General features: G+C 39.1%; 2 protein-coding genes across 6 annotated transcripts in view; one reads left to right on the forward strand and one right to left on the reverse strand.

Annotated features, from left to right (window-relative positions):
• coro2a (coronin 2A) overlaps positions 1–11,031 on the forward strand; it is a 43,328-nt gene extending 32,297 nt beyond the window's left edge. For both annotated transcript variants that reach the window (XM_023961375.1, XM_004065922.4), the window contains exons 4-12: positions 176–325; positions 2,204–2,383; positions 4,963–5,079; positions 6,796–6,900; positions 6,984–7,080; positions 8,045–8,157; positions 8,242–8,332; positions 8,492–8,742; positions 9,846–11,031. In XM_023961375.1, coding sequence (XP_023817143.1) covers positions 176–325; positions 2,204–2,383; positions 4,963–5,079; positions 6,796–6,900; positions 6,984–7,080; positions 8,045–8,157; positions 8,242–8,332; positions 8,492–8,742; positions 9,846–9,992 — 1,251 coding nt within the window. In that variant the 3' untranslated portion in view covers positions 9,993–11,031. The remainder of the gene's footprint in view (positions 1–175; positions 326–2,203; positions 2,384–4,962; positions 5,080–6,795; positions 6,901–6,983; positions 7,081–8,044; positions 8,158–8,241; positions 8,333–8,491; positions 8,743–9,845) is intronic.
• Positions 11,032–14,724: 3,693 nt separating this feature from the next.
• anp32b (acidic nuclear phosphoprotein 32 family member B) lies at positions 14,725–22,767 on the reverse strand. Of its 4 annotated transcripts, none has more exons than XM_011476378.3 (7): positions 22,202–22,767; positions 19,199–19,348; positions 19,000–19,122; positions 17,791–17,977; positions 17,594–17,700; positions 17,422–17,488; positions 14,725–15,430 (listed from the first exon to the last, which is right to left on the reverse strand). In XM_011476378.3, the coding sequence occupies exons 1-7, from the start codon at positions 22,253–22,255 to the stop codon at positions 15,351–15,353; spliced, it is 768 nt and encodes a 255-aa protein (XP_011474680.1). In that variant the 5' UTR covers positions 22,256–22,767; the 3' UTR covers positions 14,725–15,350. The 4 variants fall into 4 exon arrangements, with proteins under 4 accessions (XP_011474680.1, XP_023818618.1, XP_011474663.1 ...); XM_023962850.1 differs by having other exon boundaries at positions 14,725–15,433; XM_011476361.3 differs by having other exon boundaries at positions 17,576–17,700.
• Between the last annotated feature and the right edge of the window lie 1,038 nt (positions 22,768–23,805).

Genomic DNA, 23,805 nt, shown 5'->3' on the forward strand with positions numbered 1-23,805 from the left:
ACACATATACAAAGTGGCTTAAAAATACACAAAAAAAACAGTTAAACCAGTTAACCCCAACCCTCTAGTCACGGCCAATCTACTGAATACAGACAAAACAAAACAACAAAAAAAGGAAAAAATGAGTTTTCTCCTCAGCTTGTTTTCATCAAATGTGTCTTGTTTGGGCCTGCAGGTCAAAGTGTGGGAAATCCCTCCTCATGGCGTGATGAAAAACCTGACGGTGCCCTGGAAGGACCTGCAGGGTCACAGTCGCAGGGTCAGCCTTGTTGAGTGGCACCCGACCGCAAACAACATCCTCTTCAGCACAGGCTACGACTACCAGGTAACACAAGCGTGAAGGGTGGGAGGGGGGCACCAACACATCCCACGTCTGACACCAAGTGGAGCATTGACTGTAAAAACAATGGAGGGGGTAACGTCACTCATAGAAATGAGGCAAAATCCCTCACCATTGCTTCCTGATACGGGCGCCGCCATGTTGAAACCAGTGGCTCTGAGTCATCGTATCTATGGGAATGGCGACAGTAGTTGCCATAGATACTGTGACTCAGAGCAACTCTGACCAATCACTATCGACTAGTTTCAACATGGCGGCGCCCATATCAGGAAGCAATGGTACTTCCTGTTTGGGAACACGAGAAGGGAGGGGTTGAGCTGTCCATTGTTTTTACAATCAATGTGTGGGAGCAGTTTCTATGAATGATAACAGAAAATAAGAAAGAAACTGGGGGCTACATTATTCTTTGAATGCATCTAAAACTCCAAGCAAACGTTAAACTTACCATTGATTATTCTTGCCTTTTACTGCATTTAAACACATTTATTTAAACATAAATGTGTCCAAACACATGCAGCTAGGTAAATTCTATTAACAGTTTTTGATTTAAAACAAATCTTTTGTGTCCTTTAAGCCCCATACACTTTGAGCACATGTCCAGAGCACAATTTTAGCAGATGGTGTTCACACTGGACTGTCGCTACCCAATACTAGCGCACGTATTCCCAGTTGGAAGAGTCTCGGCAGGAAATGTCAAAGTGGGACAAATCTCTTCAATCTTGCTCCAGGCTTTTTCTTAGACAGCTCTATTCCAAGATATGAAAGACTTGGTGTTACAGAATTCTGTCCACAATGATTGATTCTCATTCATGATAGACTTTTAAACGGTTGGCCTGTCCGTGTGTGGATAAAGGACACTACGTCACTACCAACGTACCAACGGTCCATAATCGGTCAAATCAACTGGTTTAGCTTTCAGCTCCTATTTGCACGTTCTGAACGTAGAGCTTAAAACTGGTCTTAACAATCTGAGTAGTGACAATTGAATGCAAGAGTTTTGAACGCGGAAGCCAGAACACGCCTTTCCGAGCGTCATGCCAACCGACGCCTATAGATCCTACAGAGTGGGAAATTTCTCAAAGCTTGGAGATTCTCAGTGCAGAGAGGTTGAGTGTGTATAAAAACTCTCTACAGACAGATGTGCGACAACAGCTGCCCCTCTGAGATCACTACTTAAGTCTCTCCCTGTTAGCGTTGTGTTTAAACACAAATACCAGACCTGCAAACTGCTGTGAAATTCAGGTTTTAATCAACCTACTGATCTTGATGTGGAGCACCTGGCTACAGATCCAGATAGTTTTTGTGTATTTTTTTAAGCATTTTCACTGTTTCAAGTTTCTTCCACAGTTTTATTTAATGACACAAACCTGAAAACCTGAAACAAACCAGATGATTTTTATTATATCCCGATCAATCTTGTAAAAGAAAGAGCCTGAGCTTTTATTATCACACATCAGAATGATATGTATGTGTACACTTGTGCGTTCTGCTTCGCTCTGAGGCGAGAAAACAAGGATTGAGGGAAAGCTTTATTCTGTTTTTTTAGACACAACTGAGTGGAAGGGCATGAATTCCTTTGAGATAAGAAAAGTATGTACTGTTCCCATTTGCACAGCTTTTGAGTACCACTCTCCAGCCTAGCTTTTAATCAGCTTGAAACAATTTCTGCTGGATTCTCTCTTTAAATCATTTTCTTGATGATGATGATATAGAAAAATGCGCCCAGAGTTTTACTATGAAATAAATAACAAGTCATCCATTAACTAAAACCAGAGCTGCCTTTTTTCCCCTTTTATCTCGCTCCAAGCCACGCATCCAATCTGACGCTTTGCTGAATTTGTGTGTTCTTCTTCACGTTTCAAGGTCATGATTTGGAATCTGGACTCTCCAGAGCAAGTGATAAAAAACCCCGTGCGGACCATCACGCAGCACTCTGACGTGGTCCTGTCCATGTCCTTCAACACAGACGGCAGCCTCCTCGCAACCACATGCAAGGACAGGAAGGTCCGGCTGATGGAGCCGCGCACCGGAAACCTGCTGCAGGTACCGTGCACGCTCACGCCGACCCAGAGGTCAATAAAGGACATAGGCAGGACTTGATCAGCTTAGCTATTATTTAGCTATTATTTATTCAGCACAGTGTAGTGGTCAAACCCATTGCAATCTGATAGAAATATGGCATCGGCTCTCTGTTAAACCATGGTCCGGGTGAATTCTCCATTCTGAATGGCTGCTGGGTGTGCATTTTAAAGTGATAATGGACAGTGATAATGCACGCCTAAAAAAGAAGTTCCAGTGACATAGCTTTAAAGTTCTATATCACTGTGCTGGCTTCTTTGAAACAAACTTTTGCTTCATCATCTGGACAAAAACAGCGGTAAGAGGTGAACTTTCATCACCATATACAGTACAGACTAAAGGTTTGGACACACCCTCCCATTCATTTGAATGTGAATATAGCTTTCCTTTGCCTCTGCAGTTGGTGCCGGCTCAAAATATTGTCATGTTATCGTGACAACACGCCGCAGCACGTAACAACTACTACTACTTTTTTTACTTTTTGTAAAAAAAAAGTGATTGAAAAAAATAACAAGAATAAAGTACTAGAAACTGGTTAAATATATTTCTTTCTTTTGTAAGTAGCCGCGGTTACATGGGCAGAATATCTTGATCGGATCAATGGTCGGGTTAAAATTCACCCGTGCACATGGGCACAGAAAACCTTTTTCCGATTAGAACAAACGTTCCCATGGCTCACACTTTCGGTCGGAATGAATTATTTGGGCATGCGCAGTAATGTAAAATCACCCGGATGAGGAACCAGGTCCCGTTGTAAACAAACTGCTGCAACAGACAGACAGCATGTGCAGCAGCTCCGTAATACGAGACGATCTTCCAAACGTGCTTTTATTAATGTCCTGATTATTATGAAGCGCCTGTTTCCTTATCGTTATATTTAATCCGTGTGGTCAGTGCTGTTTTGTGGAAGAATTAAGATGGAAGAAGGCTTAGGACAGGCTAACAACATGATTAGCCTGATGGACACAAAATCCAGGACCGTGCGAGAAACGCAGCAATCTGCATCTTGGCTGCACGTAAATGTGTGGGAATAACATCAGCCTATATTTTGTTGAGACACAACTGGAAACACAAATCCACGTGACACCACGCAACATTTATTTCTGCTCTGAAAAGTTCACACAGACCGCCCCAAAGCCACTCTGTGAGCTAGCGGCCCGAGCTCTGTTCAAACACGGTTCCTCCTGAGTCCTGCAGCCGCTAACACAGAGGGGGCGGGACGGCTCGCAGTCTGAATTCTCCCACACATAACAAAACAACAAAATGCACACGTAAAAAAGCATCCTCCCCCCCCTCAGACACACAATTATTAATCCGGCTGTTCTGCTCACTCGGGTGCCAGTGGACCGAGTGAGCGTCGGGGGACACGAAGCGTTCTTGCCCGCATCTCTCTCGTGAGGGGTGAAAGAGAGGCAGAGAGCCAGCGGGGCGAGAGCGGAGCGGCGCTTTTCACGGGGCGTCCGCAGAGCAGCTGGTCGGTCCCGCTCCAAAGCTTTCTCAAAGCGAAACACCATCTATGCGTGACGTAAACCAGAGCAGTAGTGACACACGATCGGAATGACCGTTTACATGAACAACGATCGGATAAACGATCGGTATAACCCACCTATCTCGATCTGACAGAAATTCTGATCCGAACGAGTCGGACCGAGGCAGAGTATTCCGAATGGCGCGTTTACATGACGAATTTTCTTTCCGATCAGGCGTTCATTCCGATTACTTTTTACTTGTAAACGCGGCTAGTGACCATGGTATAAGGGGGATAATGGCCTTCAAAGTGTGCATTATCAGCATTAACGCGGAGGCTTCCAAGCCATGCATTCATTTCTGATAATGCACACTTTGTCGGCCATTATGCTTTACTTAAAGCCCCACATCTGCACACATCTGCACACTCCAGCAATGATTTGAAAATAAAAATAAAAATAAATAAATAAATGGACTGTTTACTATCTAGTTTAGTAAAGTGTATTTGTATTTCCTTTTGATAAAAAAAAAAAAAAACCTACATTTTATTTGAAGTTTGTTAAAATCACAATACACGCTGGTGTCGTCTGTCACCAAAAAGAGACAGATAGAAATAATATAAAATGATTGACATCATTTTTATTATATTTTATTAAGCATAAAATATATGTTTTTAGTATCACTTAGATCATATATGGCTCAACGGTACAATGACAGAGATAGACGCCTGCACTTTATTTCAGCTAAAGACTTTTTAAGCAGTAGACACTATTGCCTATTTTATCACTTAAAATATATTTTCAAAAGAAATAATAGGAAAAATATATTTTTAATGTGTAAAAACCGTTTCTTGTCTCATTTCTAACACTACTTGTGGCCTTTTTTTACATTTCCCTCCTCTTTTTCATGAAGCGGAGTACATCAAAGGGTAACAAATGAAGGCTTTCCCCAACAATCCCACAAAGATGCAAAGAATACATGAATTGTTCCTCAAAGTACACTGACATGCTCAGAAATGAATCACCCTTGACTCATTCTGACTCACGCGCTGAACATATTGTCTTCTGGATTTGCAGGAAGGCAACAGCAAGACGCACAAAGCCAGTAAGGTGTTGGTCCTGGGAAACATGAAGATGCTTGTCACAACCGGTACTTCCCGCTGGAATGAGAGACAAATAGCTCTTTGGGATCAGGTGAGAGGGGCTGACTGAATGTCCTTACAGCTGATGTAGAGAAACAACACTGAGCAACCCCAAACATGGCTGATGGGATGTGTGAACAGAGCTGACATGGTTGCTATTAGGTCATTTGTTCTTGATAAAATTAAGTTAAAAAAAAAAAAAAATCATGGTCTTCTTTCTTTTTTATGGTTGCACTAAGTAGAAACTATGTTTTCTAGATTAATTTGATCTCCCTGAGTGCACTGCAACAACAGGCCCCTTCAGAAATAAGTCAAAAATTAGTTTCTCATTAGCAGATTTTCTTTACATAAGCAAAAAATCAGCCAATTTTAAGAAACAATTCCAGACACTAAGACATGTTTTCCGTGTAAAATGACTTTTAAACTGCAAAGTTTTTTACATTTATTTACACAGCAAAAACATAAAATCTCACTCGACAGTTTTGGCTGGATTCTGGTTTAAAAAAAGTAATTTGTTGATCTTGAAAATATCTTATTTTAAGCAATTTATCTGATTAAATTCGTTTTTATTTACTTTGTAAAGTATTTTAGAGCAGAAGTATAAACGTAAATAGACTTGTTTTTCCTATCTAGATTATATTTTGTAACAACAATTACTAGTAATAATAATAATGTGTATTACAAATTAAAAGCACAGAGCAGCCCTCAGCTTTGGTCAGTAGAAAAAAAAGAAAATATTGTCTGAAGGAATTATTTAATAAAAGAGAGAAAAAACAGAGCAAACAGAGAAGCTGAGGCTTGTGTGTCTCACAAAGATTAAAAAGTAAGGATTTTTTTATGGAAGGAGGGTAAAGTTACTGCACAACTAGAAAAACAGAAAAGCTTTTTCAGTCCCTTAAGTCAAAAGGTAGAAAAAAAAGGATATTTTATGCGGCTTTTACTTCATCTGTTATTATTTGATGGCTTATCTGCTTTAAAATGGGGGAGTTAATGTATTAATACACAAATGAAAGTACTGAGTAAATTATTACTAGAGGTTCAGTAGTAATTCATTACGCTACTTATTTAATACATTACTTTAGTAATGAGTAACTCCCAACACTGGTAGCTGGAAAAATAATGAATTTATAGACAAAAAATAGGACATAAATATTAGTCTGAATGTAAGAAACACTCAAATAAACTTTAAGAATTTAAATCAAATGAATATTTAAACAAATTATATTCAAATTCATTTGGAAGGATTGAAAATGTCCTTCAGATATCACAACAAATCAGTGTCTTTTTTTTTACAACAAACGTGTGAATTTTTCAGTTTATGTTTTTTCCAGATATAACTCAATTCTTTAACTTTTTCTAACAGAAAAAAAACTCATAAAGAAAACAAAACCCTCCACGTCTGAATCACAACTCTGCCCTCTAGTGGACAGAGGCAGAAGTGTTTCATGTCATCTGTTGACTTAAGCACGTGCGCTGTGAATGAGGAAATCCAAAGTAGTTTTCTCCTGGAGTGTGTCATCGCCCAGCACCTGCTCTTCTGTACACCAGGACGCTGTGATGCTGGAGAGGGTATTGTAAGTGGGGGATTAAGGAAAAGCGTGGATTAGGGTTTGAGTGCTCATAGCGTTTAATTCAGATCTGCTTCCCACACTTTAGGGGATTATAAAGGATGCCGTGTTTTGATATTGGCGTGATTTCCTTGTTTGCCTTAGATCTCAGCAATGTCTTTTGTTCAACACATTTCTTTTGTGTTTGCGTCTGCTTGCAGGAGGATCTGTCCGTGCCTTTGCTGGCGGAGAACCTGGACGGCTCCTCAGGAGTCCTCTTCCCTTTTTATGACCCTGACACACACATGCTGTACCTCGCTGGCAAGGTGAGACCACCCAAAAAAACATCCCAATGATTAACCTAAAATCCTACAGGAAACACTCATTTTTTTTTTACATATTTTGTTAGGGGGATGGGAACATCCGTTATTACGAGATCAGCTCAGAGAAACCCTACATCCACTACCTGACCGATTACCGCTCACTTCTACCTCAGAAAGGAATGGGTAAGAAATCAACACCAAACCTCCAAGGTCCAGGGCAGCAGTGGAATCGGCGCTCAGCCGCTTCACGTGCTTTTAGAAGTTGTGGCACCTGTAAGCAAAGCTGCTGTGCAAATGAGCTCTATTTGAATGTCCAAACCAGCTCATCAGGATGTCGAAGGTTATGTAAAAAAGGACACGAGTGTGTAAACACACTGAAATCATTCATGTTTTAGATCCTAAACACATCCAAAACTGAATGGACAGCTAGAAAAAAAAGTGCCTAAAGGTTATCTGCCAAACATTTATGAAATCGTAGACCAGAGGGGACCAACGCAGACTTTCTGATCTTCCCGGCTATCCTGATACCAATAAAGGAAACTTTATTTCATGGTTTCTTGATTATTGTCTGTTATTTAGGAAGTCTGCATGAAAATCAGGGGAGAATCTTAGCTCTTTTAAACCTTTGTTAGAGGAAGAGAAGCCATATAGAACTGTGATATGAAAGAAGAGAATTTTGGAACTAATTAGTGGTTTGGAAAGACAACAACATAGTTAATGATCACAGTTAATGTAGAGCAGGGAGAGTTTCAGAAGCTATTTTTTTTATTGTTATTACTCAAAATACAAATTTTAGTTTGGTCCTTTTAAAAAAAAATCTTTTAAAGATTGAATCAGTAGTCCCAGAAAATCCCCCAAGTCTTTCTTTTTCAATTCTACACTTCTGAGTTTGCTCCTGTTGCATTCTGGGTGTTTTCTATTGTCATTTGGACTTTTCCTTTTTATTGGATGAACACTGACTCCTCTGAGACTCAAACTTCTCCTTTCAGATACTTAAACTCACACGGATGTTTGCTGAAGGTCTCAGTTTGCAAGACTGACAAAAAAAAGGAATAAATTATAGGATTTCGATACCTGTTGGTTACATCTGATGAATATTTACCTAATACTGAATAGAAAGTGGGTTTGTTTGTGCTTTTTCCTGCAGCTGCGATGCCAAAGAGAGGTCTGGACGTGAGCTCTTGTGAGGTTTTCCGGTTCTACAAACTAGTGACCATCAAGAGCCTCATTGAGCCTGTTTCTATGATAGTGCCTCGCAGGGTAAGAGCCCGGCAAAAACACCATGTTTGGGTCACCACTGTGGGCTCCGTATGAACGTTTGGGATTTCCCACCTGTGCTTCCAGTCGGAATCGTACCAAGAAGACATCTATCCGATGACGGCGAGTAACAGGCCGGCTTTGGCTGCAGAGGAGTGGCTCGGTGGGATCGACAAAGGTCAGAATGAAATTTGACCTTATTTAAAGTAGATCGATGTGAAAACGAAAAAATGTTCTTGTTTTTTTGATGACGTGTTGAACTTTATTCAGGACAAATCATTTCCTGTAACAGTGAGTGTCTATCATCTTGAATGCGATGGGTTTTCTGGTCTCGCAGGTCCAGTTCTGATGTCTCTAAAGCCCGGAAGTCAACTCCCAGAGTCTCATTCAGAAATGAAGGGGCTGGCTAACTCCACAGACACTCGCAGGTCTCAGAGCAGACCGGGCATGCTGCCACTCGCCTATATTCAGGACCGACCGGAAACCAAAGACGCTAAAGAGGCCGCCGGACGCGCAGACGACGACAGGATTTCGCTGACCAACGGGGAGGACCTCGCACTTTGCTCGCCTCCCAAGACTGAAAACGAGGTGCTTCATTCTTCCTTTGTGGTGTTTAGTGGGGGGAATTGTTTGTGTTTTATCACAGCTTTTCTTTTTAAATGTGAAAGTTTAAAATTTTTTTGTGAATGCTGTTAAGCCTCTTGTGTTACTACGCTATGAAAAGTGCCTTATAAACAAAGTTTGGCTAGATTTGAATAGTGTTTTACTTCCTTGATCCGAGTTGTTGTACTAGATAAACAAATAGGATGTTTAGAAAAAAACACAAAAATGAAATGTAACAAGATATGGTTGAAATGCAAAAATGAAAATATTATGCAATTATTTGAGAATGAACGACACTTTGAGGTTAAAAAAGGAATTTCCTTTAAAAAATGAATATAGATTTTCTACAATTCTCAGTAACTGTTGCCAGTTCCTACCAACTTTGTGATCAGACTAACTGGAAAGTTTATGTCTTTTTTTTGCCCGGATTCATCAAATTAAATTCCTTTTCTAAAAAGTACTTTTATTTTGAAAGGGGCTCAACTATCCTTCTTCCACCAGCTCTGTTTTGGGTCATTAACTGCCATCTGTTCAGACTTTATTTTTCTGGATGATAGTTTGGGAAGTGGCTGAAAATTTCAAGGATATAAACCTTTTGTCCAGTGTTCCTGTATCAGTGATGGTTTAACTTTATCTAAAAGTTGCTAAATAAACAAACTTCCAAAAAAAACGTAATTTTCAGTAAAATGCTACTATTAAAAAGGAAAACTGGACTACATTAGCATCACTGACATAGATTTAAATCTGCAGTTACAGTTGAAACATGAATATTTTTTTTTTAAAGAAACTTTGTGCTATAATTTAGAAGAATTAAAAAGCTTTTAACTCCATCTCCTTTGGGCAGCTGGTCAAAGCGAATCCTATTTCAGACGTTTGAATTGAAATGTTTCATAAGAGATAGAGATTTTTTTTTTAATCACAGTAACAATAAATAGTATGATCTGATTCTCATTCCTTGATGTTTACTTAACTTACTTTAAGTTACTACACATATTTTTTTAAAGTTATTCCACTGATCATGGCTTTAATGAACAAAGAGGTAAACAACTGTTTTCATTTATTTATTCTGTCCCCGGCATCGTTCGCAGCTGCGTCAGAAGTTCCACAAGCAGCAGGAGGAGATCCGGCGGCTACGGGAGCTTCTGGGTCAGCGGGACGTGCGCATCAAACAGCTGGAGCTAGAGATCAAGAACATCAAGAACTCCCAGCCCGCCCAGACTCACCCGACCTGCTGAGTCACATGCATTCCTGCTCTGCACCCCTTTTCCAATTGATTTTAGTCTCAATTTTTACCTTTTTTGTCTTTTTTTTTTCCCAACTCTAAAGACACAGACTTTGTTGATGCGCTTTTACGCTGCACCTTTTGACGTCTCACTCGTTTGTGTGCTTCACATCTATGCAAGTTTGCTGTCATGTTCTATGCTTGTAGCTGATCTCAGGATGACTGATGCGGTCGGTCGGTCGGGACGGAACGATGTGTCCATGTGAGAGCAGTTGTAGGGAAAAGCTGTTGCTGTTTTTGATTGTAACATAACACTGAACATATTTTCTGTGCTGTTTTTGTGTCTCAATATTTAATCTACTGTAAGTGGAGATGTTCAAGTCATTTAGGTGTGGTTGTATGTAAGAATGATGAGATCCTGAACCCGGATGTGTTTCGCTGTTCCACCTTCTTTTTTTGTATATTTTTTTTATTTTTAAGTAAACTAGAAATCTGTTTTGCAACATGTCAGCCAAATCAGTAACGAATGTTGTGGACGAGTCTGAAACCAAATATTTGTATTTATTTTAAAATACGGTTAGAGGATTTATTTGAGCGTTTTAATTCAATCATGTTGTCTTTTTTGGGAAAAATATAGAAAAAGAAATGCTGAAACGAAAAAAGTGGTGTTTTTTTTTACATTTTCAATCCGACTTTAATGAGAAACGACATTGTTTGTTTGTGTTGTAAAATTATATTTCTTTACACCTGAAAGTTTTTTTTTTAAAGTGATATCAAGGTTGTAGAATTTAGGCAATACAATTCTAAATTTAAAAACAGGATTTTCTTTTAAAGGAAACACATCCAAAAGTGTCTTTAATGGTGACTGCGGTGAGAAGCAAAGATGCATTCAAGTGCTGCTAATCAAAAACGGATACATTGATCATCAACAGTCTTTTAGTGACTGGCTGTCCCGGAGCATTGTTTACGTATTCACCATATTGTCTTATTAATTACACTTGACCAGTCAACAACCTTTCAGAATAAAGCAAACGATGCATTTTTGGATGCTACATGGTTCCGTAAGGATGTTACTGTTCATTTACAGTACAATTTTGTGCAAGTCTGAGCAGGTACAGGAGGTTTGGAGAAAACAACACTATTACAAAACACTTTTCTACCATCTCTTGGGTCTAAACAGACGAGGAGTTGCACTCGGTCCCAGTTCCCTGTATGTTGTCACGTCCAAAATTCATTTCATTGTAATTGAGCCATTTACCCAGGAAATGCTGAAAAAATAATTTGAAAGGCAGTAGCAGTGAAATATGTGTTAGAAGTTTCTCCAATAATGGGACAAACTTCAATTATCCTACCGAAAACTCTTTTGATTTAAATTCGGCAACAATTTGGTAAAAAGAAAAACAACTCATACAATTTGGACTTTTATGCATTACTTTAAAATTGAATATAAAAATTTTTATATTCTATTTTAAAAAACACTTGATATGGACAAAGTGTTTTTCTGTAAATCACAAAGACTGTGACAAACTATTTTTTACAAACAACTTATCCTGCAATAACCAAAATACTGACGTCATTACTTTAATTAGACTGATTAGAAAAGGATTATACGTCAAGTAAACACTACAGGAAGAGCTCCTAACAACACAAAGGTGTTTTTGTAACCCTTGTGCTATCCTAGGCACTTTAACGTTGGGAGTTAGGTCATCTAGACCCACTAGACAGTGCTCTGAACCTTTTTTCTTCATTGATTTGTGATCTTCACTGGTGTCCATGGATTACATGAAATCTTTCCACCTTTATCCACCTTTGTCATGGTAGGGAGAACACGTCAATGTTATCCCTACCAATGTCATCTGGACCCCATAGGATAGCACAAGGGTTCAAACGTAAAGCTGCACTGGAATGAATACCAGATATCTTAGTGTTTAAAGTTTTATCCATTTAGTGATTTTTTTTTTTTTAGCTTTTAGTAATAAAGGAAATAAAATGATTGCAAAGAAAATTTCTCTTGATGGCCGAACATACCTGCTTTTGTCCAGTCGGGGGGTTCGACAGAAGACAGACTTTCTAGATAGCATGGGAAGTGTCTCATCACACAAACAGAGCAGCCGGGTTATTGTGATTGGAGTGTACCTCTGTGTGTGACTGGAGTGCAGGACTGTTCTGATTCAGTTTCCAGAATGGACTTTTGTCCACCAGCAGCATGAAAACAGCGCTCCTGGTTTACAGTCTGTCATTGGAGCTCACAGGTTTTATCCGCATTAAATCATAAGACATTGAAAAACGCCAATATTGTGAAAAATAAATGAATGATATTATTTGGTTTTATTATAATCTTTTATACTCAAGTAAATCTTCAAACATCTCAGTAGTTTTGAACCCTTGTGCTATCTTAGATGACCCCACCTTTACATTGACCTGTTCTCCCTACCATGACAAAGGTGGATAAAGGTGGAAAGATTTCATGTAATCCATGGACACCAGTGAAGATCACAAATCATTGAAGAAAAAAGGTTCAGAGCACTGTCTAGTGGGTCTAGATGACCCAACTCCCAATGGTAAAGTGCCTAGGATAGCACAAGGGGTTACCAGTTGATCTTGTAGTTTAAGGTGTTGAGATTTCTGCACTTCTGACACAGAAGCAAAGTCACAGATGTCACGGTGAGGATTCTACACAGACTAATCCGGTTAGTAAGGGCTTTATGATGTGGACGTTGTAACTGCAGTTTCAGCTGATACACATGAGCGTCATCGAAGTGAAAAAAAAAAGGGCTTCTTTAAATACTATTTTTTATTTGACTTATGAAGACTGATAAAACGTCCCTTTTACTGGGATTTTATGAACATTTCCTACTTGTTTTAGAAAGAATTCTTTTAGAAGCTGCAAAACTACCTCAGCAAAAATGGCGACTTTATTAAATTAAGTAGCCCTTTTTTCATAAACTTGAATGCCTGCCCTGCCCTGACTTCTTTTTCTCATGGACATTTATTAGTAAAATTGAGCTCAGAAATTGCATTTTTGAGTTTTTTTTCTTCAGATCATTGTGAATCAGGAGCAGACGAAAAAAACGCAGTTTAAAAAAGAACTTTGTCACGTAGAAAACAAGCTCCCTGGTCTTCTCCATTCCGATGGATCCACTATTTTGTTGCACCGCTAATGTCAGTTTGAGGGTGTGAGGGGACATAAGCTAGCGAGTGAGCCTGTAAACAGAGAGCTCTCAGCAACAGGGACAGGAAGAGGTGGGAGGGGTTGCTCCAACTCAATGAGTTATATCACTAGAGGAGACACGCCCGCTTTAGAAGCCTGGCCGACGGTGGCGGAGCGTGACGCCATCTTGGTGAGGTCGACGACGCCCACATGACAAAGATTTCTATTGCTTTTAGTGGTGTCTAAGTAGCTTTTATATACTATATATGTTTTTACAATTTATATATATTTATACATATATGTAAATATATTATATTTATAATATATATATAGATACATAATTTGTTGTTGTTAAAGAGAAACAGTCAGCCTTAAAAGCTCAAACTTTAATGAAAAGGCATTGTTGCAGGACTTCTTACAAATAAAAAAATTATTACAAAGAATTTTAAAAAAAATATTTGTAAACATTTAGGAGTTTTAGACCTCTTTGACATGTAATTTAAATTATTTAGAAAAACCCAACAATAAGTCAATAATAATAATAAATCAATAGTAAGTCAATACAAACAATAAATAATAGCAATACATACATAAGTCAATAAATAATAAAATAATAGTCTACTAATATTATTAATAATAATAATAACAATAAAAATAATAATAAAATAAATATTCAAAAGAAGTCCAAAAGTGAACAATAGATTTACCCTAAAATAACAACAAAGAAAAATAATAGATTTATACCGATTCATGTGAGTGATCAATTTGCGTAACACAGATGTTATGGTGTCGGGTTTCAAGCAAACAGTCTGGCCTCTCATCAAAATGTGTTTCCACGAAATGTTTTGAACAGTCAGACTGTATTACTAGTTGGTACCACAGTGATCCATCTGGGTTAGCTCTTTTTATTGCTAAGATCCACTTTTTCCTTAAGTCTGAATAGTGAAAAGTTCAGTCACTGAGTCAGAAATGTATAAATCTATATTACTATAATAGCCTAGTATGCTGTATACAGGTTTAGCAAAATAAAATGTACATTTATGTTGACAGCAAATTCTCCGTACATCATGCAGCATGTTGATAATAGCCCTGCAGCATCATGCATGTCAACATGTGTTCTATTAATAAAGCCCCTGCAGCCTTAAAAGAAAAAAATTATAATACTTATCTGTGAAATGATATACTTCCTCCTTCATGGACTCAGTTCTCTGATTTTGGCAGTTGAAACACAAACAATGAACTGGTATTATGCAAAAAATGTGTTCACATGCATTCACTGCAGCAGTAACTTGACCTCACCAAGATGGCGGTGCTCTCCTCCCACGAGGAACCACGTGATGTCTCCTCTAGTGATAAAACTCATTGCTCCAACTGTCCTGCTTACAATTTCTAATGAACTCCTGTCACTCTGCAGAAACTATGTCCTTTAAAACGATAATGTTCTTTTATTTAGACTAAAAACCGCACAATCAATACCCTTTAAAACGGATCATAAGATGATCAAAGAGGGACTTTAAAGATCCTTTTCATAACCAGGTCTTGACGCCTGCAAAGATTCGGTGTTGGAGATCAAAGAAAAAAAGGAGAGAAAAACCAAAGATGTTAACATTTTATTTACAAAGTTGTTTTTTGTTTTCTTCTTGTCATACAGAAAGTAAAAATTTAGCTACAACCTTGATTTGTGCAACAGGCAGCCACACTAAAAACAATGGCTTGCAGGTTGCACAGCTGCTATAGCAATTTTTATTGAGGGGAACAAAAAAAAAAAGGAACGGAAAAAAATTAAGGGAAAAAAAAACTGAAGGGAGATAATAAACCCCAAAACAACAACAAAAAAAATATAAATCATCCAACAAATTATTAAAAGCACAGACCCAAAACTAGATACCAGTCCCAAAGTCCTAACGCGGGAATATATAAAGAGGGATTGACAGAAATTGTGGAATGCTGAGTGGCGGGGGCTGCCTGAGAAGCTCAGGGGTCATGAGTGGCTCTCAGTTCCATGGGGGCAGAAGAAAAGGTGGTGGGTGGAGAAAAATTGGAGGGGGTGGGGGGTGCAGCTCCACTCGGCCCACAAATCTGGTACAGTCTTGCGCCAATAAAAGCGCGGAGCTTGGGAGGGTGGATTACAGAGGTGGTGGGTTTGTTGGAGGAGGGGGGGGGGGGGGGCAATAAAGGGGGTGGGGGGAACTCGGTGGGCTCTCGGTCTCAATTTTGCCTTTACTCGTCGTCTTCGTCATCGTCGTCCTCGTCCTCATCCTCTGGATCCCGCTTTCTTTTTTCACCTTTGCCAGCCTCTGCTTCTGAGGGAAACATTTATTATTATTAACAACTAGAGCAAAATATGAGCAACAACAATCCCTGATCGACAAAAGGGGGGGTGCAGAATTATGCCGTAGAAAACTTCAAACCCTAAAAACGTTGTTAAAAATACATTTAGAATAAAGGGATCTCTTGCTAAATTGCGGTTCACCTACTGTATTGCAGCCTCACAGATTTTTTGATACCATTTTGATCAACCAAACTGACACGCAGAACAGTTTATCCAACATCCTGATCCATGCGTGGTCCTGCTCAACTGAGCGTCACACTCTGCTAGCAAATATGGCTGCGTCCACATTCCTTTCCCGTTCACTACATAGTGCACTATTTAGTGCATTTGCCATTTTCTAAAGGGTGGTGGTGGTGGTGGGGGGGGGGGGTTAAAATAGAAGAAAAAGAGAAAAAGGTAGGAAGTCAGAGGATACGAGTGCCAAGTGCCAATTCCAGTGCCCTAGGAATTTCCCAGAAGTCTCAGCGAAAAGCCGGAGTGCATTAATACCAACTTCATTGGTGAATATAGACCACAAACCATCCAAGTAATATCAGAACACAGTGGATTCATAAATACTGGTAGAAAAAAAAAAAGGGTCCTTCCTGCTCCCTAACTACTAAAAAACTTTATATTATGCTCTGGGTTTAAAAACAATTAGGACACCATGCTCACTATTTTTTTTTTAAAGAAAATATGATGTCACTGATTTCTCTGAGATATGAGTGTTCTGAAGCCACTATGAATTTACTGTTTTCTGATGATGAAAAAGTTGATGGTTTATGAAAAAACACATTTAAATTTTTTTTATTTTGCAAATCTAGTCAGCATTGATGCACACTGGATTTTCGCAGAGACTTCTGGGAAATTTCTAGGGCAGCGCTACAAAATGGCAAACGCACTACATAGTGAGTATTGAAGGACTTCGGACACAGCCGTGGAGTTTTTCCTTCTCTTAAACTTCAGAATGGTGGGAGTATTCAGGGTCAGACTCTTAACAGTGGATTTAGCTGCTAATGTGCCTCAGTTTTTCCTCACGGACGTTGTCGGCACACTGCGACTCTGTTGGTTGACATGACGACTACGAAAACACCAGTCCAATTCATCGAGCTGTGACAGAAGAACTTTTGATCACAAATACATCTAAATTTATCAATTTGATTCCAAATAATTGTCTTTCACAACAAGTCAGTGTATTTAAGTAAACACATATACATATATATATAAATACAAACGCAGAGAGAGAGAAAGAGAGATGGGGGCATCCCTTCATAGGCCATTTCATTCAATGTCCTCCATGCAGTCTCTCTTACATCAATGAATGTGCCCAGTTTGACATATTTATATAAATCTTCAGTTGCGATCAGATCTTTGTTTTATTCTATAAATTGACTTATTCTTCTATGACGTTCTGAGCTTTGAGTTTATACAAGGGATGAAAGTGTGAAAATGTTCATGTCTGCCTGAAAAAAGTGTGTAGAGGAATTTTACAGCCTTAAAACATTCATATTATTGTTATAAATAAAGCTGACTTCTTTGCAGATTCCCCCTATTGTGGGTTTTTTCCCCCCCTTACTTACTTAAGCTAATTAACTGAAATTAATTAATTTGGGCGGTAGTTTAGCTCAGGCGGTAGAGCAGGTCGTCCAACAACCGAAGGGTTGGTGGATCGATTCCCGCTCTCCCCAGCCAGCTGTCGTCCCCCGAGCGAGTCTGCAGCTCACCGCTCCCCCCAGAGGGAAGAATTTCCCCATAAATAAAGTATCAATTTTATTTTTTTCTGAAATTAACGAAGGACCACTGTTGGTTTTTAAAAAATGATCATTAAGTCACATGCGTAGAAGTGTTACCTCTACATAATTACACACGTGTGGGTGAGCTTGTCCCGACATTTTAACCGATGCCCCCACTGACACATTCCACACTAACTTGTCACTTCACTTTCTGAGAGCTTTTTTTGCAATTTGCAGAGCTGCATACCCTCCTCGTCTTCATCCTCGTCTTCATCCTCGTCTTCTACTTCTCCGTCTTGACCGAACTCTTCCTCCTTAGAAGAGACAAAACCGGAGAAAGATTTCCAGAAATGCATCAGAACTGTTTGACAACATAAACCGATTGGATTTTTTTATTTTACCTCGTCTTCACCGCTGACCTCTTCGTCATCGTCTTCCCCTTCTACCTCCTCTTCATCCTCCTCGTCCTCCTCCTCCTCATCAAAGTCCTCTTCCTCTCCGTCTTCATCCTCCTCCTCTTCTCCATCTGTAAAACAACCATAAATTTTTTTAAAATACAGTTAGAAAAATATCATACATTACAAGAAAAAAAAAAAGAAAAGTGCAGACGTCCAACCTTCATCTTCATCGTCATCCACACCGTCCACCTCCCCGTCTGAATCAGAGGCTTCCCTGTCTGCTATGTCATAACCGTCCAGGTAGGTGAGCTGAGGCAGCAGCTTGAAGACGCTGTCTCTGTAGTCGTTGAGATTCGTTACTTCACAGTTGAACAGGTCCAAACTCTTCAGGTTATCCAGCTTTTTCTGTCCAACAAAAGCAAAAACATCCATGACAGTGAAACGGCAGGAGCTGCTCTAGAGATGCTGAGTCGGACTAACCAAGAGGTCCATATTTTTCAGCACTTTTAAAAACTTTGAAGGCTTTTTTAAGTCTTGTTAAGTTAAGTGTTTTCCATGATTCTGAACAGGTGGTTTCAATTGTTTCTCATTTTAAAGTTTTTTTTAACCTCACAGTTAAGATAACCTATATGCTACTTTCCTATTATTGTGTCTTTTAGATTATTCTGCATCCACCAACAGGAGGAGACAGGTTTATGATCACGTTTTTTTTATGCATTGATAGTAATGTCTACATTTTAAAATGTACCGGTACCTTTTTTTTAACTAAATAACTAGGTTAAGAATCATGGACTCAGGTATAGAATCCAAACTCAAGTAGAAGTTTAAAGTGCATTTGAAGATTTATTTAGCTATTTAGGATTTAATATTGGCAAAATCAATGGGATCCTTTCTATTGCCCCGGACTGAAAGGCAACAGTTGTAATCAGTTTTGTGACTTAAGATTGAAAAATTACGGTAGCTAATTTTTATTTAAAATAAATGAATAAATAAATAAAGGTTATTTTTCATTCAGAAAACAACATCCCTTAATTACAACGCATTAGAGTGTGGATAAGTAGATGCTATGCACAGACGCACTACAGTCTTGTTTATATAAAGGCCTTTGTCTAGGCTTAAAATTTTTAAAGCAGTTCTGAAAACTAAACCTCACTTTAAATAATAAATAAATAATCAAACAGTCCAAAATGTTTCTGAGTTTCTGCTATGTGAATGATTCTAATCGTAGATAAAGTATATCCAAGTTTTTGGGGCATTAATAATTCACAACATTGCAGGTACACTGAAAAAAAGAAAACTTTTACTTCCTAAAATATTACATCTTCACATCATTGTAATGCAGGCTTGTTGTCTAAATGCATAGGAATCAGACATATTGGGCAAACGTGTGTAACATTCTGCATCTTAGGGCACATGTGAAGACCTACCAAAGGTTCCAACGTGCTGAGGTCTTTCAATTTGTTCCCACTCAGGTTTAGATGTGTGAGGTGGGGGAGTTTCTCTGCTAAAACATCGAGGCCGCCGCTGATTCTGTTGTCGCTTAACTCCAGCTGAAAGGCAACGCAGCACATGAGCTGAATCTTCACTGAAAGGTGCAAGAGTGCGAGCGGTGTAGTCTGGGCTTACCTTTTTAAGTTTTGCTAGTTTTGGTAGGTTGGACACTGAGATTAAGCCAACGTTTATCAAACTGAGGAACTCCAGGTTGACAAACTCAGCTGTGAGCCCCTCGATTTTCCCTTCGATCGATCGACAGTTATCAAGGACGAGTTCGCGTACCTAAAAGACGTAAAAAGTAAAAAAAAACAAATTACAACTTCTTCATGCATAAATATCAGATTGTTCTGCTTTTTAAGATGCAAACATGAAAAAATAAAAAAAATTCACAGCATTCCCTTTAAGAATGCAATGTTTAGTGCAAGAAGATGGAAGACAAAAAAATTGTTTTATTTACTTAAAATCCCACCCTTATAATCTTTTGATGATGAGACCCAGTGGTCCTTTAATTATGATTGTTGTTTTTGGCCAAAAACCCCCAAAAAACCTTGTGTCGTTTTATGGGACATAGTTGCTGCAGAGCGGCAGGAAAGTCGTTAAGCCGACCCTCCTTTCCCATAATCCCTTTCTCTTTCTGCTAGCTTGCAGCCCCTCACAACCCCAACCTAACATTAGTGGTGCAACAAAAATGACGAGCAATATCGGAGCCATCCAGACTTACAGTTTTGAGCAAAATGCAATTCGGACAACAAAAACAAAGACATAAATAGATCCATTTGTCTCCAAGTGGCTGCATCAGAATGGAGCAAAGCACGGAGCCTATGGCCTGCTGGTCGTAGATTTTGTGTTACAAGTTTTTTTCCAATAGCCATTTTATCATCTGCTCCTGATTAACAACAGTTTGAGTATAGGTTAAAAAAAAACAGAAATGTTCTTCCTCCATGATCAGAAAAATGCCACAGGAACTTGTTAAAAACACCATTTTAATTGCAGTCGAGCTTTAATGGAACTGATAGTTACACCACACTGATACTGCATTATTTAAAAACTAAAAGTTTAAAGCCTCCAATCAAAGCCAATTTATCCACATCTCACTGAGTGTAGACATAAGGTTTCATAAAATAAAGTTATTATTGAAATGCAAACTAACAACTGTTTAAAAATAGTTTAAAATCTTCCGTAAGAACATTTTGTTTCTTTAAATATGAAAAACAACTTTGAAGGCGGAGTTAGTTTGACTCCGTTTTGCTCACACCGGTTGCGCAATTAATTGCTGGACAAAAAAAACGTTGCGAGAAGAAAAAAAAAGTTCTTGACAATCGTCAAAGAACACGGTTACTTAAAACATCGAAACGAAGAACTGCTTTTCTTCAGCTCAAACATGTCTGTGTTCCGGGTAAAGTCTTTATCTGTCCGACACAGACATTTGTGGTGCGTTAAAAGACGAAGGAGAGCAAAGCCGCTACTACTTCCCACGGTCCGCCGATGCACTCGCTAATGACAAATGCAACGATTTTGGGAGCTAGCTTGCTACACGCTAGCCATTGCCCCTTTTAAACGCAGCCGTTCAGCAGAGGAGCAGCTAGAGAGCTCCGTCTGTCCGCCATTAGACAAACCCATCGGCAGCGGACGGGATTGCGAACACACGTCTAAATTTTCATTTTTTTCTTTTTCTCGATTCGCCAAGCTTTATGTGGAGGTGGAATACTACTTTGTAGTCGACTGAACGATTATTGCCAGGGTGTTACAGAAATACTTTGAGGTCGAAGGATAGAGAGCGGAAATCTAGTAAAAAAAACAAAGATGGAGACGGTTCCTTTCTCCCAAGGCTTCAAAGACGACAGAATGACAACATGGCGATTCCCGAGCTACAGTATGCAGATCTCTGAACACTCCAATGGTGAAAAGTGCTTTTTAAAAATGAAATATACCGATGTAACACATGATCAGCATTAATTTTTCATCCCATTTTCTCATTACTTCCGTTTGAGCCACTCGCGAGCGTCGAGTTTTTTGGTCGCCGCGTGCATGAAGCGCAGTGCGCCCCGGATCTCCGTGCCTCACACAGGCAGGCAGGCAGGGTGATTCGGCTTTTCACGTCGTTAGCTAACCCAGCCACCACGGTTGACTGTAACATTTGATTCTGTTTAGGAATAACTGTGATGCTATTAATTGCTGCGCCTCTCTATGTATATAAATTGGGCGGATAGGGTTTGTGGGTGACAGAGAATGGGATAATATGGCGGGAACAAATGAGTAAATTAGCTTATGTGAATTACAGGAAATCCATGTTTAAATGTTTATAGATTTGTACTGTAGAGAAAGGGAAACGTATCTGTGTGACAATACAAGCTATTTACACGACTAACAGCTGCACATTTTATAACAAAAATATATCGGTATAGACAGTTTAAAGCTCCATAATATAAACAGTCGCACGCGGGAGTGGTTGCTTTATTATATTTACTATCGTGGGGTAAATTGGTAAATGATTTTTACCCCCTTTTGTGTTCTGAATTTGACCATTTGAATACTAATTTTTGCGGTTTTCTCAAAAATAAATTTTGCCAAATCTATGATGTATCTACTGATAAAAGTCCGTGTATGTTAGTTTGAAATTGTTCACGCTATTTATTTAAGCGCCCATTTTTAGCAGTTGTGTGCTAGCAACAAACATGGCTTCCGATGGCTGTATAAGCGCTGTGTGCATGGCAAACGCGGCGCAGGAAGCAGCTCTCCCCGATATGTCCGCTTTGAAACGCGAAGTTTGGCGATTTGTACCCCGGCCGTAGGAGTCGACCTGTGTGTGTGCATGCACCGTGGACCGACCGAGGAGGCTGCGAAATGGTTAAAGCACTGCATTCATAGCCAGCGAGCAGGGGGGAAACCACCGCTTGAAAGTAACAATTAAATGCTGCTTCTTTTTTCCACCCCGTCTCGTTGACCCTCATACGCCCAATCCACAACAGTACCGAGGATTTAAGCGTGTTGAAAGACTTTCTTCTCCCCGAATCTAAGCCATGTGGTCAGCATTAGCTTCACAGGTCGCAAAGCAAATGGAGAAGGAAAAAAAAAGTGGCAAGCTAACGCGCACGGCTAGCCAGAAAACTATGGGTTTAAAAAAGCACGACTCACATCAGACGGTGTCCTGTTTCTTAGCTCCAAATGGATCCTTTTTTTCATGTCCATCTTCCCCTTATATGCAGGCTAAAGTTTTCTCTGTCGGGCTTTGCTGGGATCTTGAGTCTAAAGGCAGAGATGCCCTTATGGAGGGAGAATATAGGGCTGTATAATGAACTGAGCCAACGCTAAGTTAGTCGGAGAGAGGGGAAACCATGGAGGGAAACGGGACTGAAACAAAATATATGCTCAACAGCGCCATCTGCGTCCAGAAACGCCCATCGCGCCTGAAAGGCCATTGCAGTCAGAAAACATGACGCTGCTGTGCTTCAATGTATGTTTTTCAAACGTTAGGCTTTTTTTGTGCAAATTAGTCTAAGTAGAAATATATATACATTGTGAAACATTATTGATCATTAAACGCTTTCTTTTTTCTATTCAAACAAACACGTATCTTACAATTTTTCTGTTATTAACTCTGATAAACATGATTTTAAAGTAATAAATCATGTATTTATCTCATGTCTTCCAGTGTCTGCCTGGTTTGTATTCTGTACATTTAACCAATAAACCACTTTTCTTGTTATTCCGTCTCCAAACGACTGTTTTTTCTCCCCCCTCCCCTTCTTTTGGACACATGTCTTTAAAGGAGGGGGTGTATTTGGTTGGAGGTAAAGAGAGCACTGTCTATGCATATGGAGGGTAGGGCACCCCCCTCCCTCCATGCAACCCCTCCCCTTTACTTCCTGAGACATCCAAGCCCCGAAGCAGAAGACCGAGTTGAACAGAGCCAGGTTGTTGAGCTTTGCTAAAGTTGAGCAAAGACTTGATATTCTGAAAATATGTGTAACTGCAGAGGTCCTGTCCTATCCGGCTGCCTGTGGCCTGACCGTATGTTGTCATGACAGAGATTCATGCTTGGTGCCATCAAAACACGCCATTCTCTCTTTTATTTTTTAAATCAATGCTGTTGTTTTATTTCTCCTTTATAGTAAGATCAATTTCTGTTTACCTTCCATATTTTATGTAGTAGTTTTATGTTTTAAAGATTTTTTTCCAAAAATATATGTAAAAAACAAACAATCAAGCTGATCTCAAAGTAAAACTCTTCACTGGGGAGTTGAGGGGTAAAAACAAATGACAACTTCATGCAAAAAATCAGATTGTGCAACTTCAATACAAATGCAAAAAATGCATAATTTTAGAAATTCTTTGTGGTAATTATTTTGAGAAAAAAACCTCACTGTTATTCCTTTATTTGCATTTTAGTAAATTAAGTTTTGCTTTTAAGATGCAAACATGAGTTTTAAAAAAATTCCCAGCTTTCCTTGAAGATGTAATGTTTAGTGCAAGAAGATGGAAGACTAAAAAAATAGTTTTCTTTCATTGAAGTCCCACTCTGATAATCTCTTGATAAAGAGTTCCCAATGGTCTTTTAAGTATGATTTTCGTTTTTGGCCAAAAAAAAAGTTGTTTTCTGCAGCTTTGCTGCAATTTAATCATATTTAACGTCTATAATTGTATGACAAACACTAATCAAGCTGTTATCAGAGTAAAATTATCACTGAGGAGTTGAGAGACTTAACACTGATAGAGGTTTTTGTCATTAGATCAATTTA

The sequence above is a fragment of the Oryzias latipes genome, chromosome 1 (assembly GCF_002234675.1).
Source record: "Oryzias latipes chromosome 1, ASM223467v1".
NCBI lineage: Eukaryota > Metazoa > Chordata > Actinopteri > Beloniformes > Adrianichthyidae > Oryzias > Oryzias latipes.

Coding starts and splice junctions, on each gene's coding strand:
- anp32b (XM_011476354.3), bottom strand. CDS start 22,255: ATGGACATGAAAAAAAGGATCCATTTGGAGCTAAGAAACAGGACACCG. Junction 19,123..19,198: donor AACTAGCAAAACTTAAAAAG/GTAAGCCCAGAC, acceptor GTTGCCTTTCAG/CTGGAGTTAAGCGACAACAG. Junction 17,701..17,790: donor GGATGACGATGAAGATGAAG/GTTGGACGTCTG, acceptor GTTGTTTTACAG/ATGGAGAAGAGGAGGAGGAT.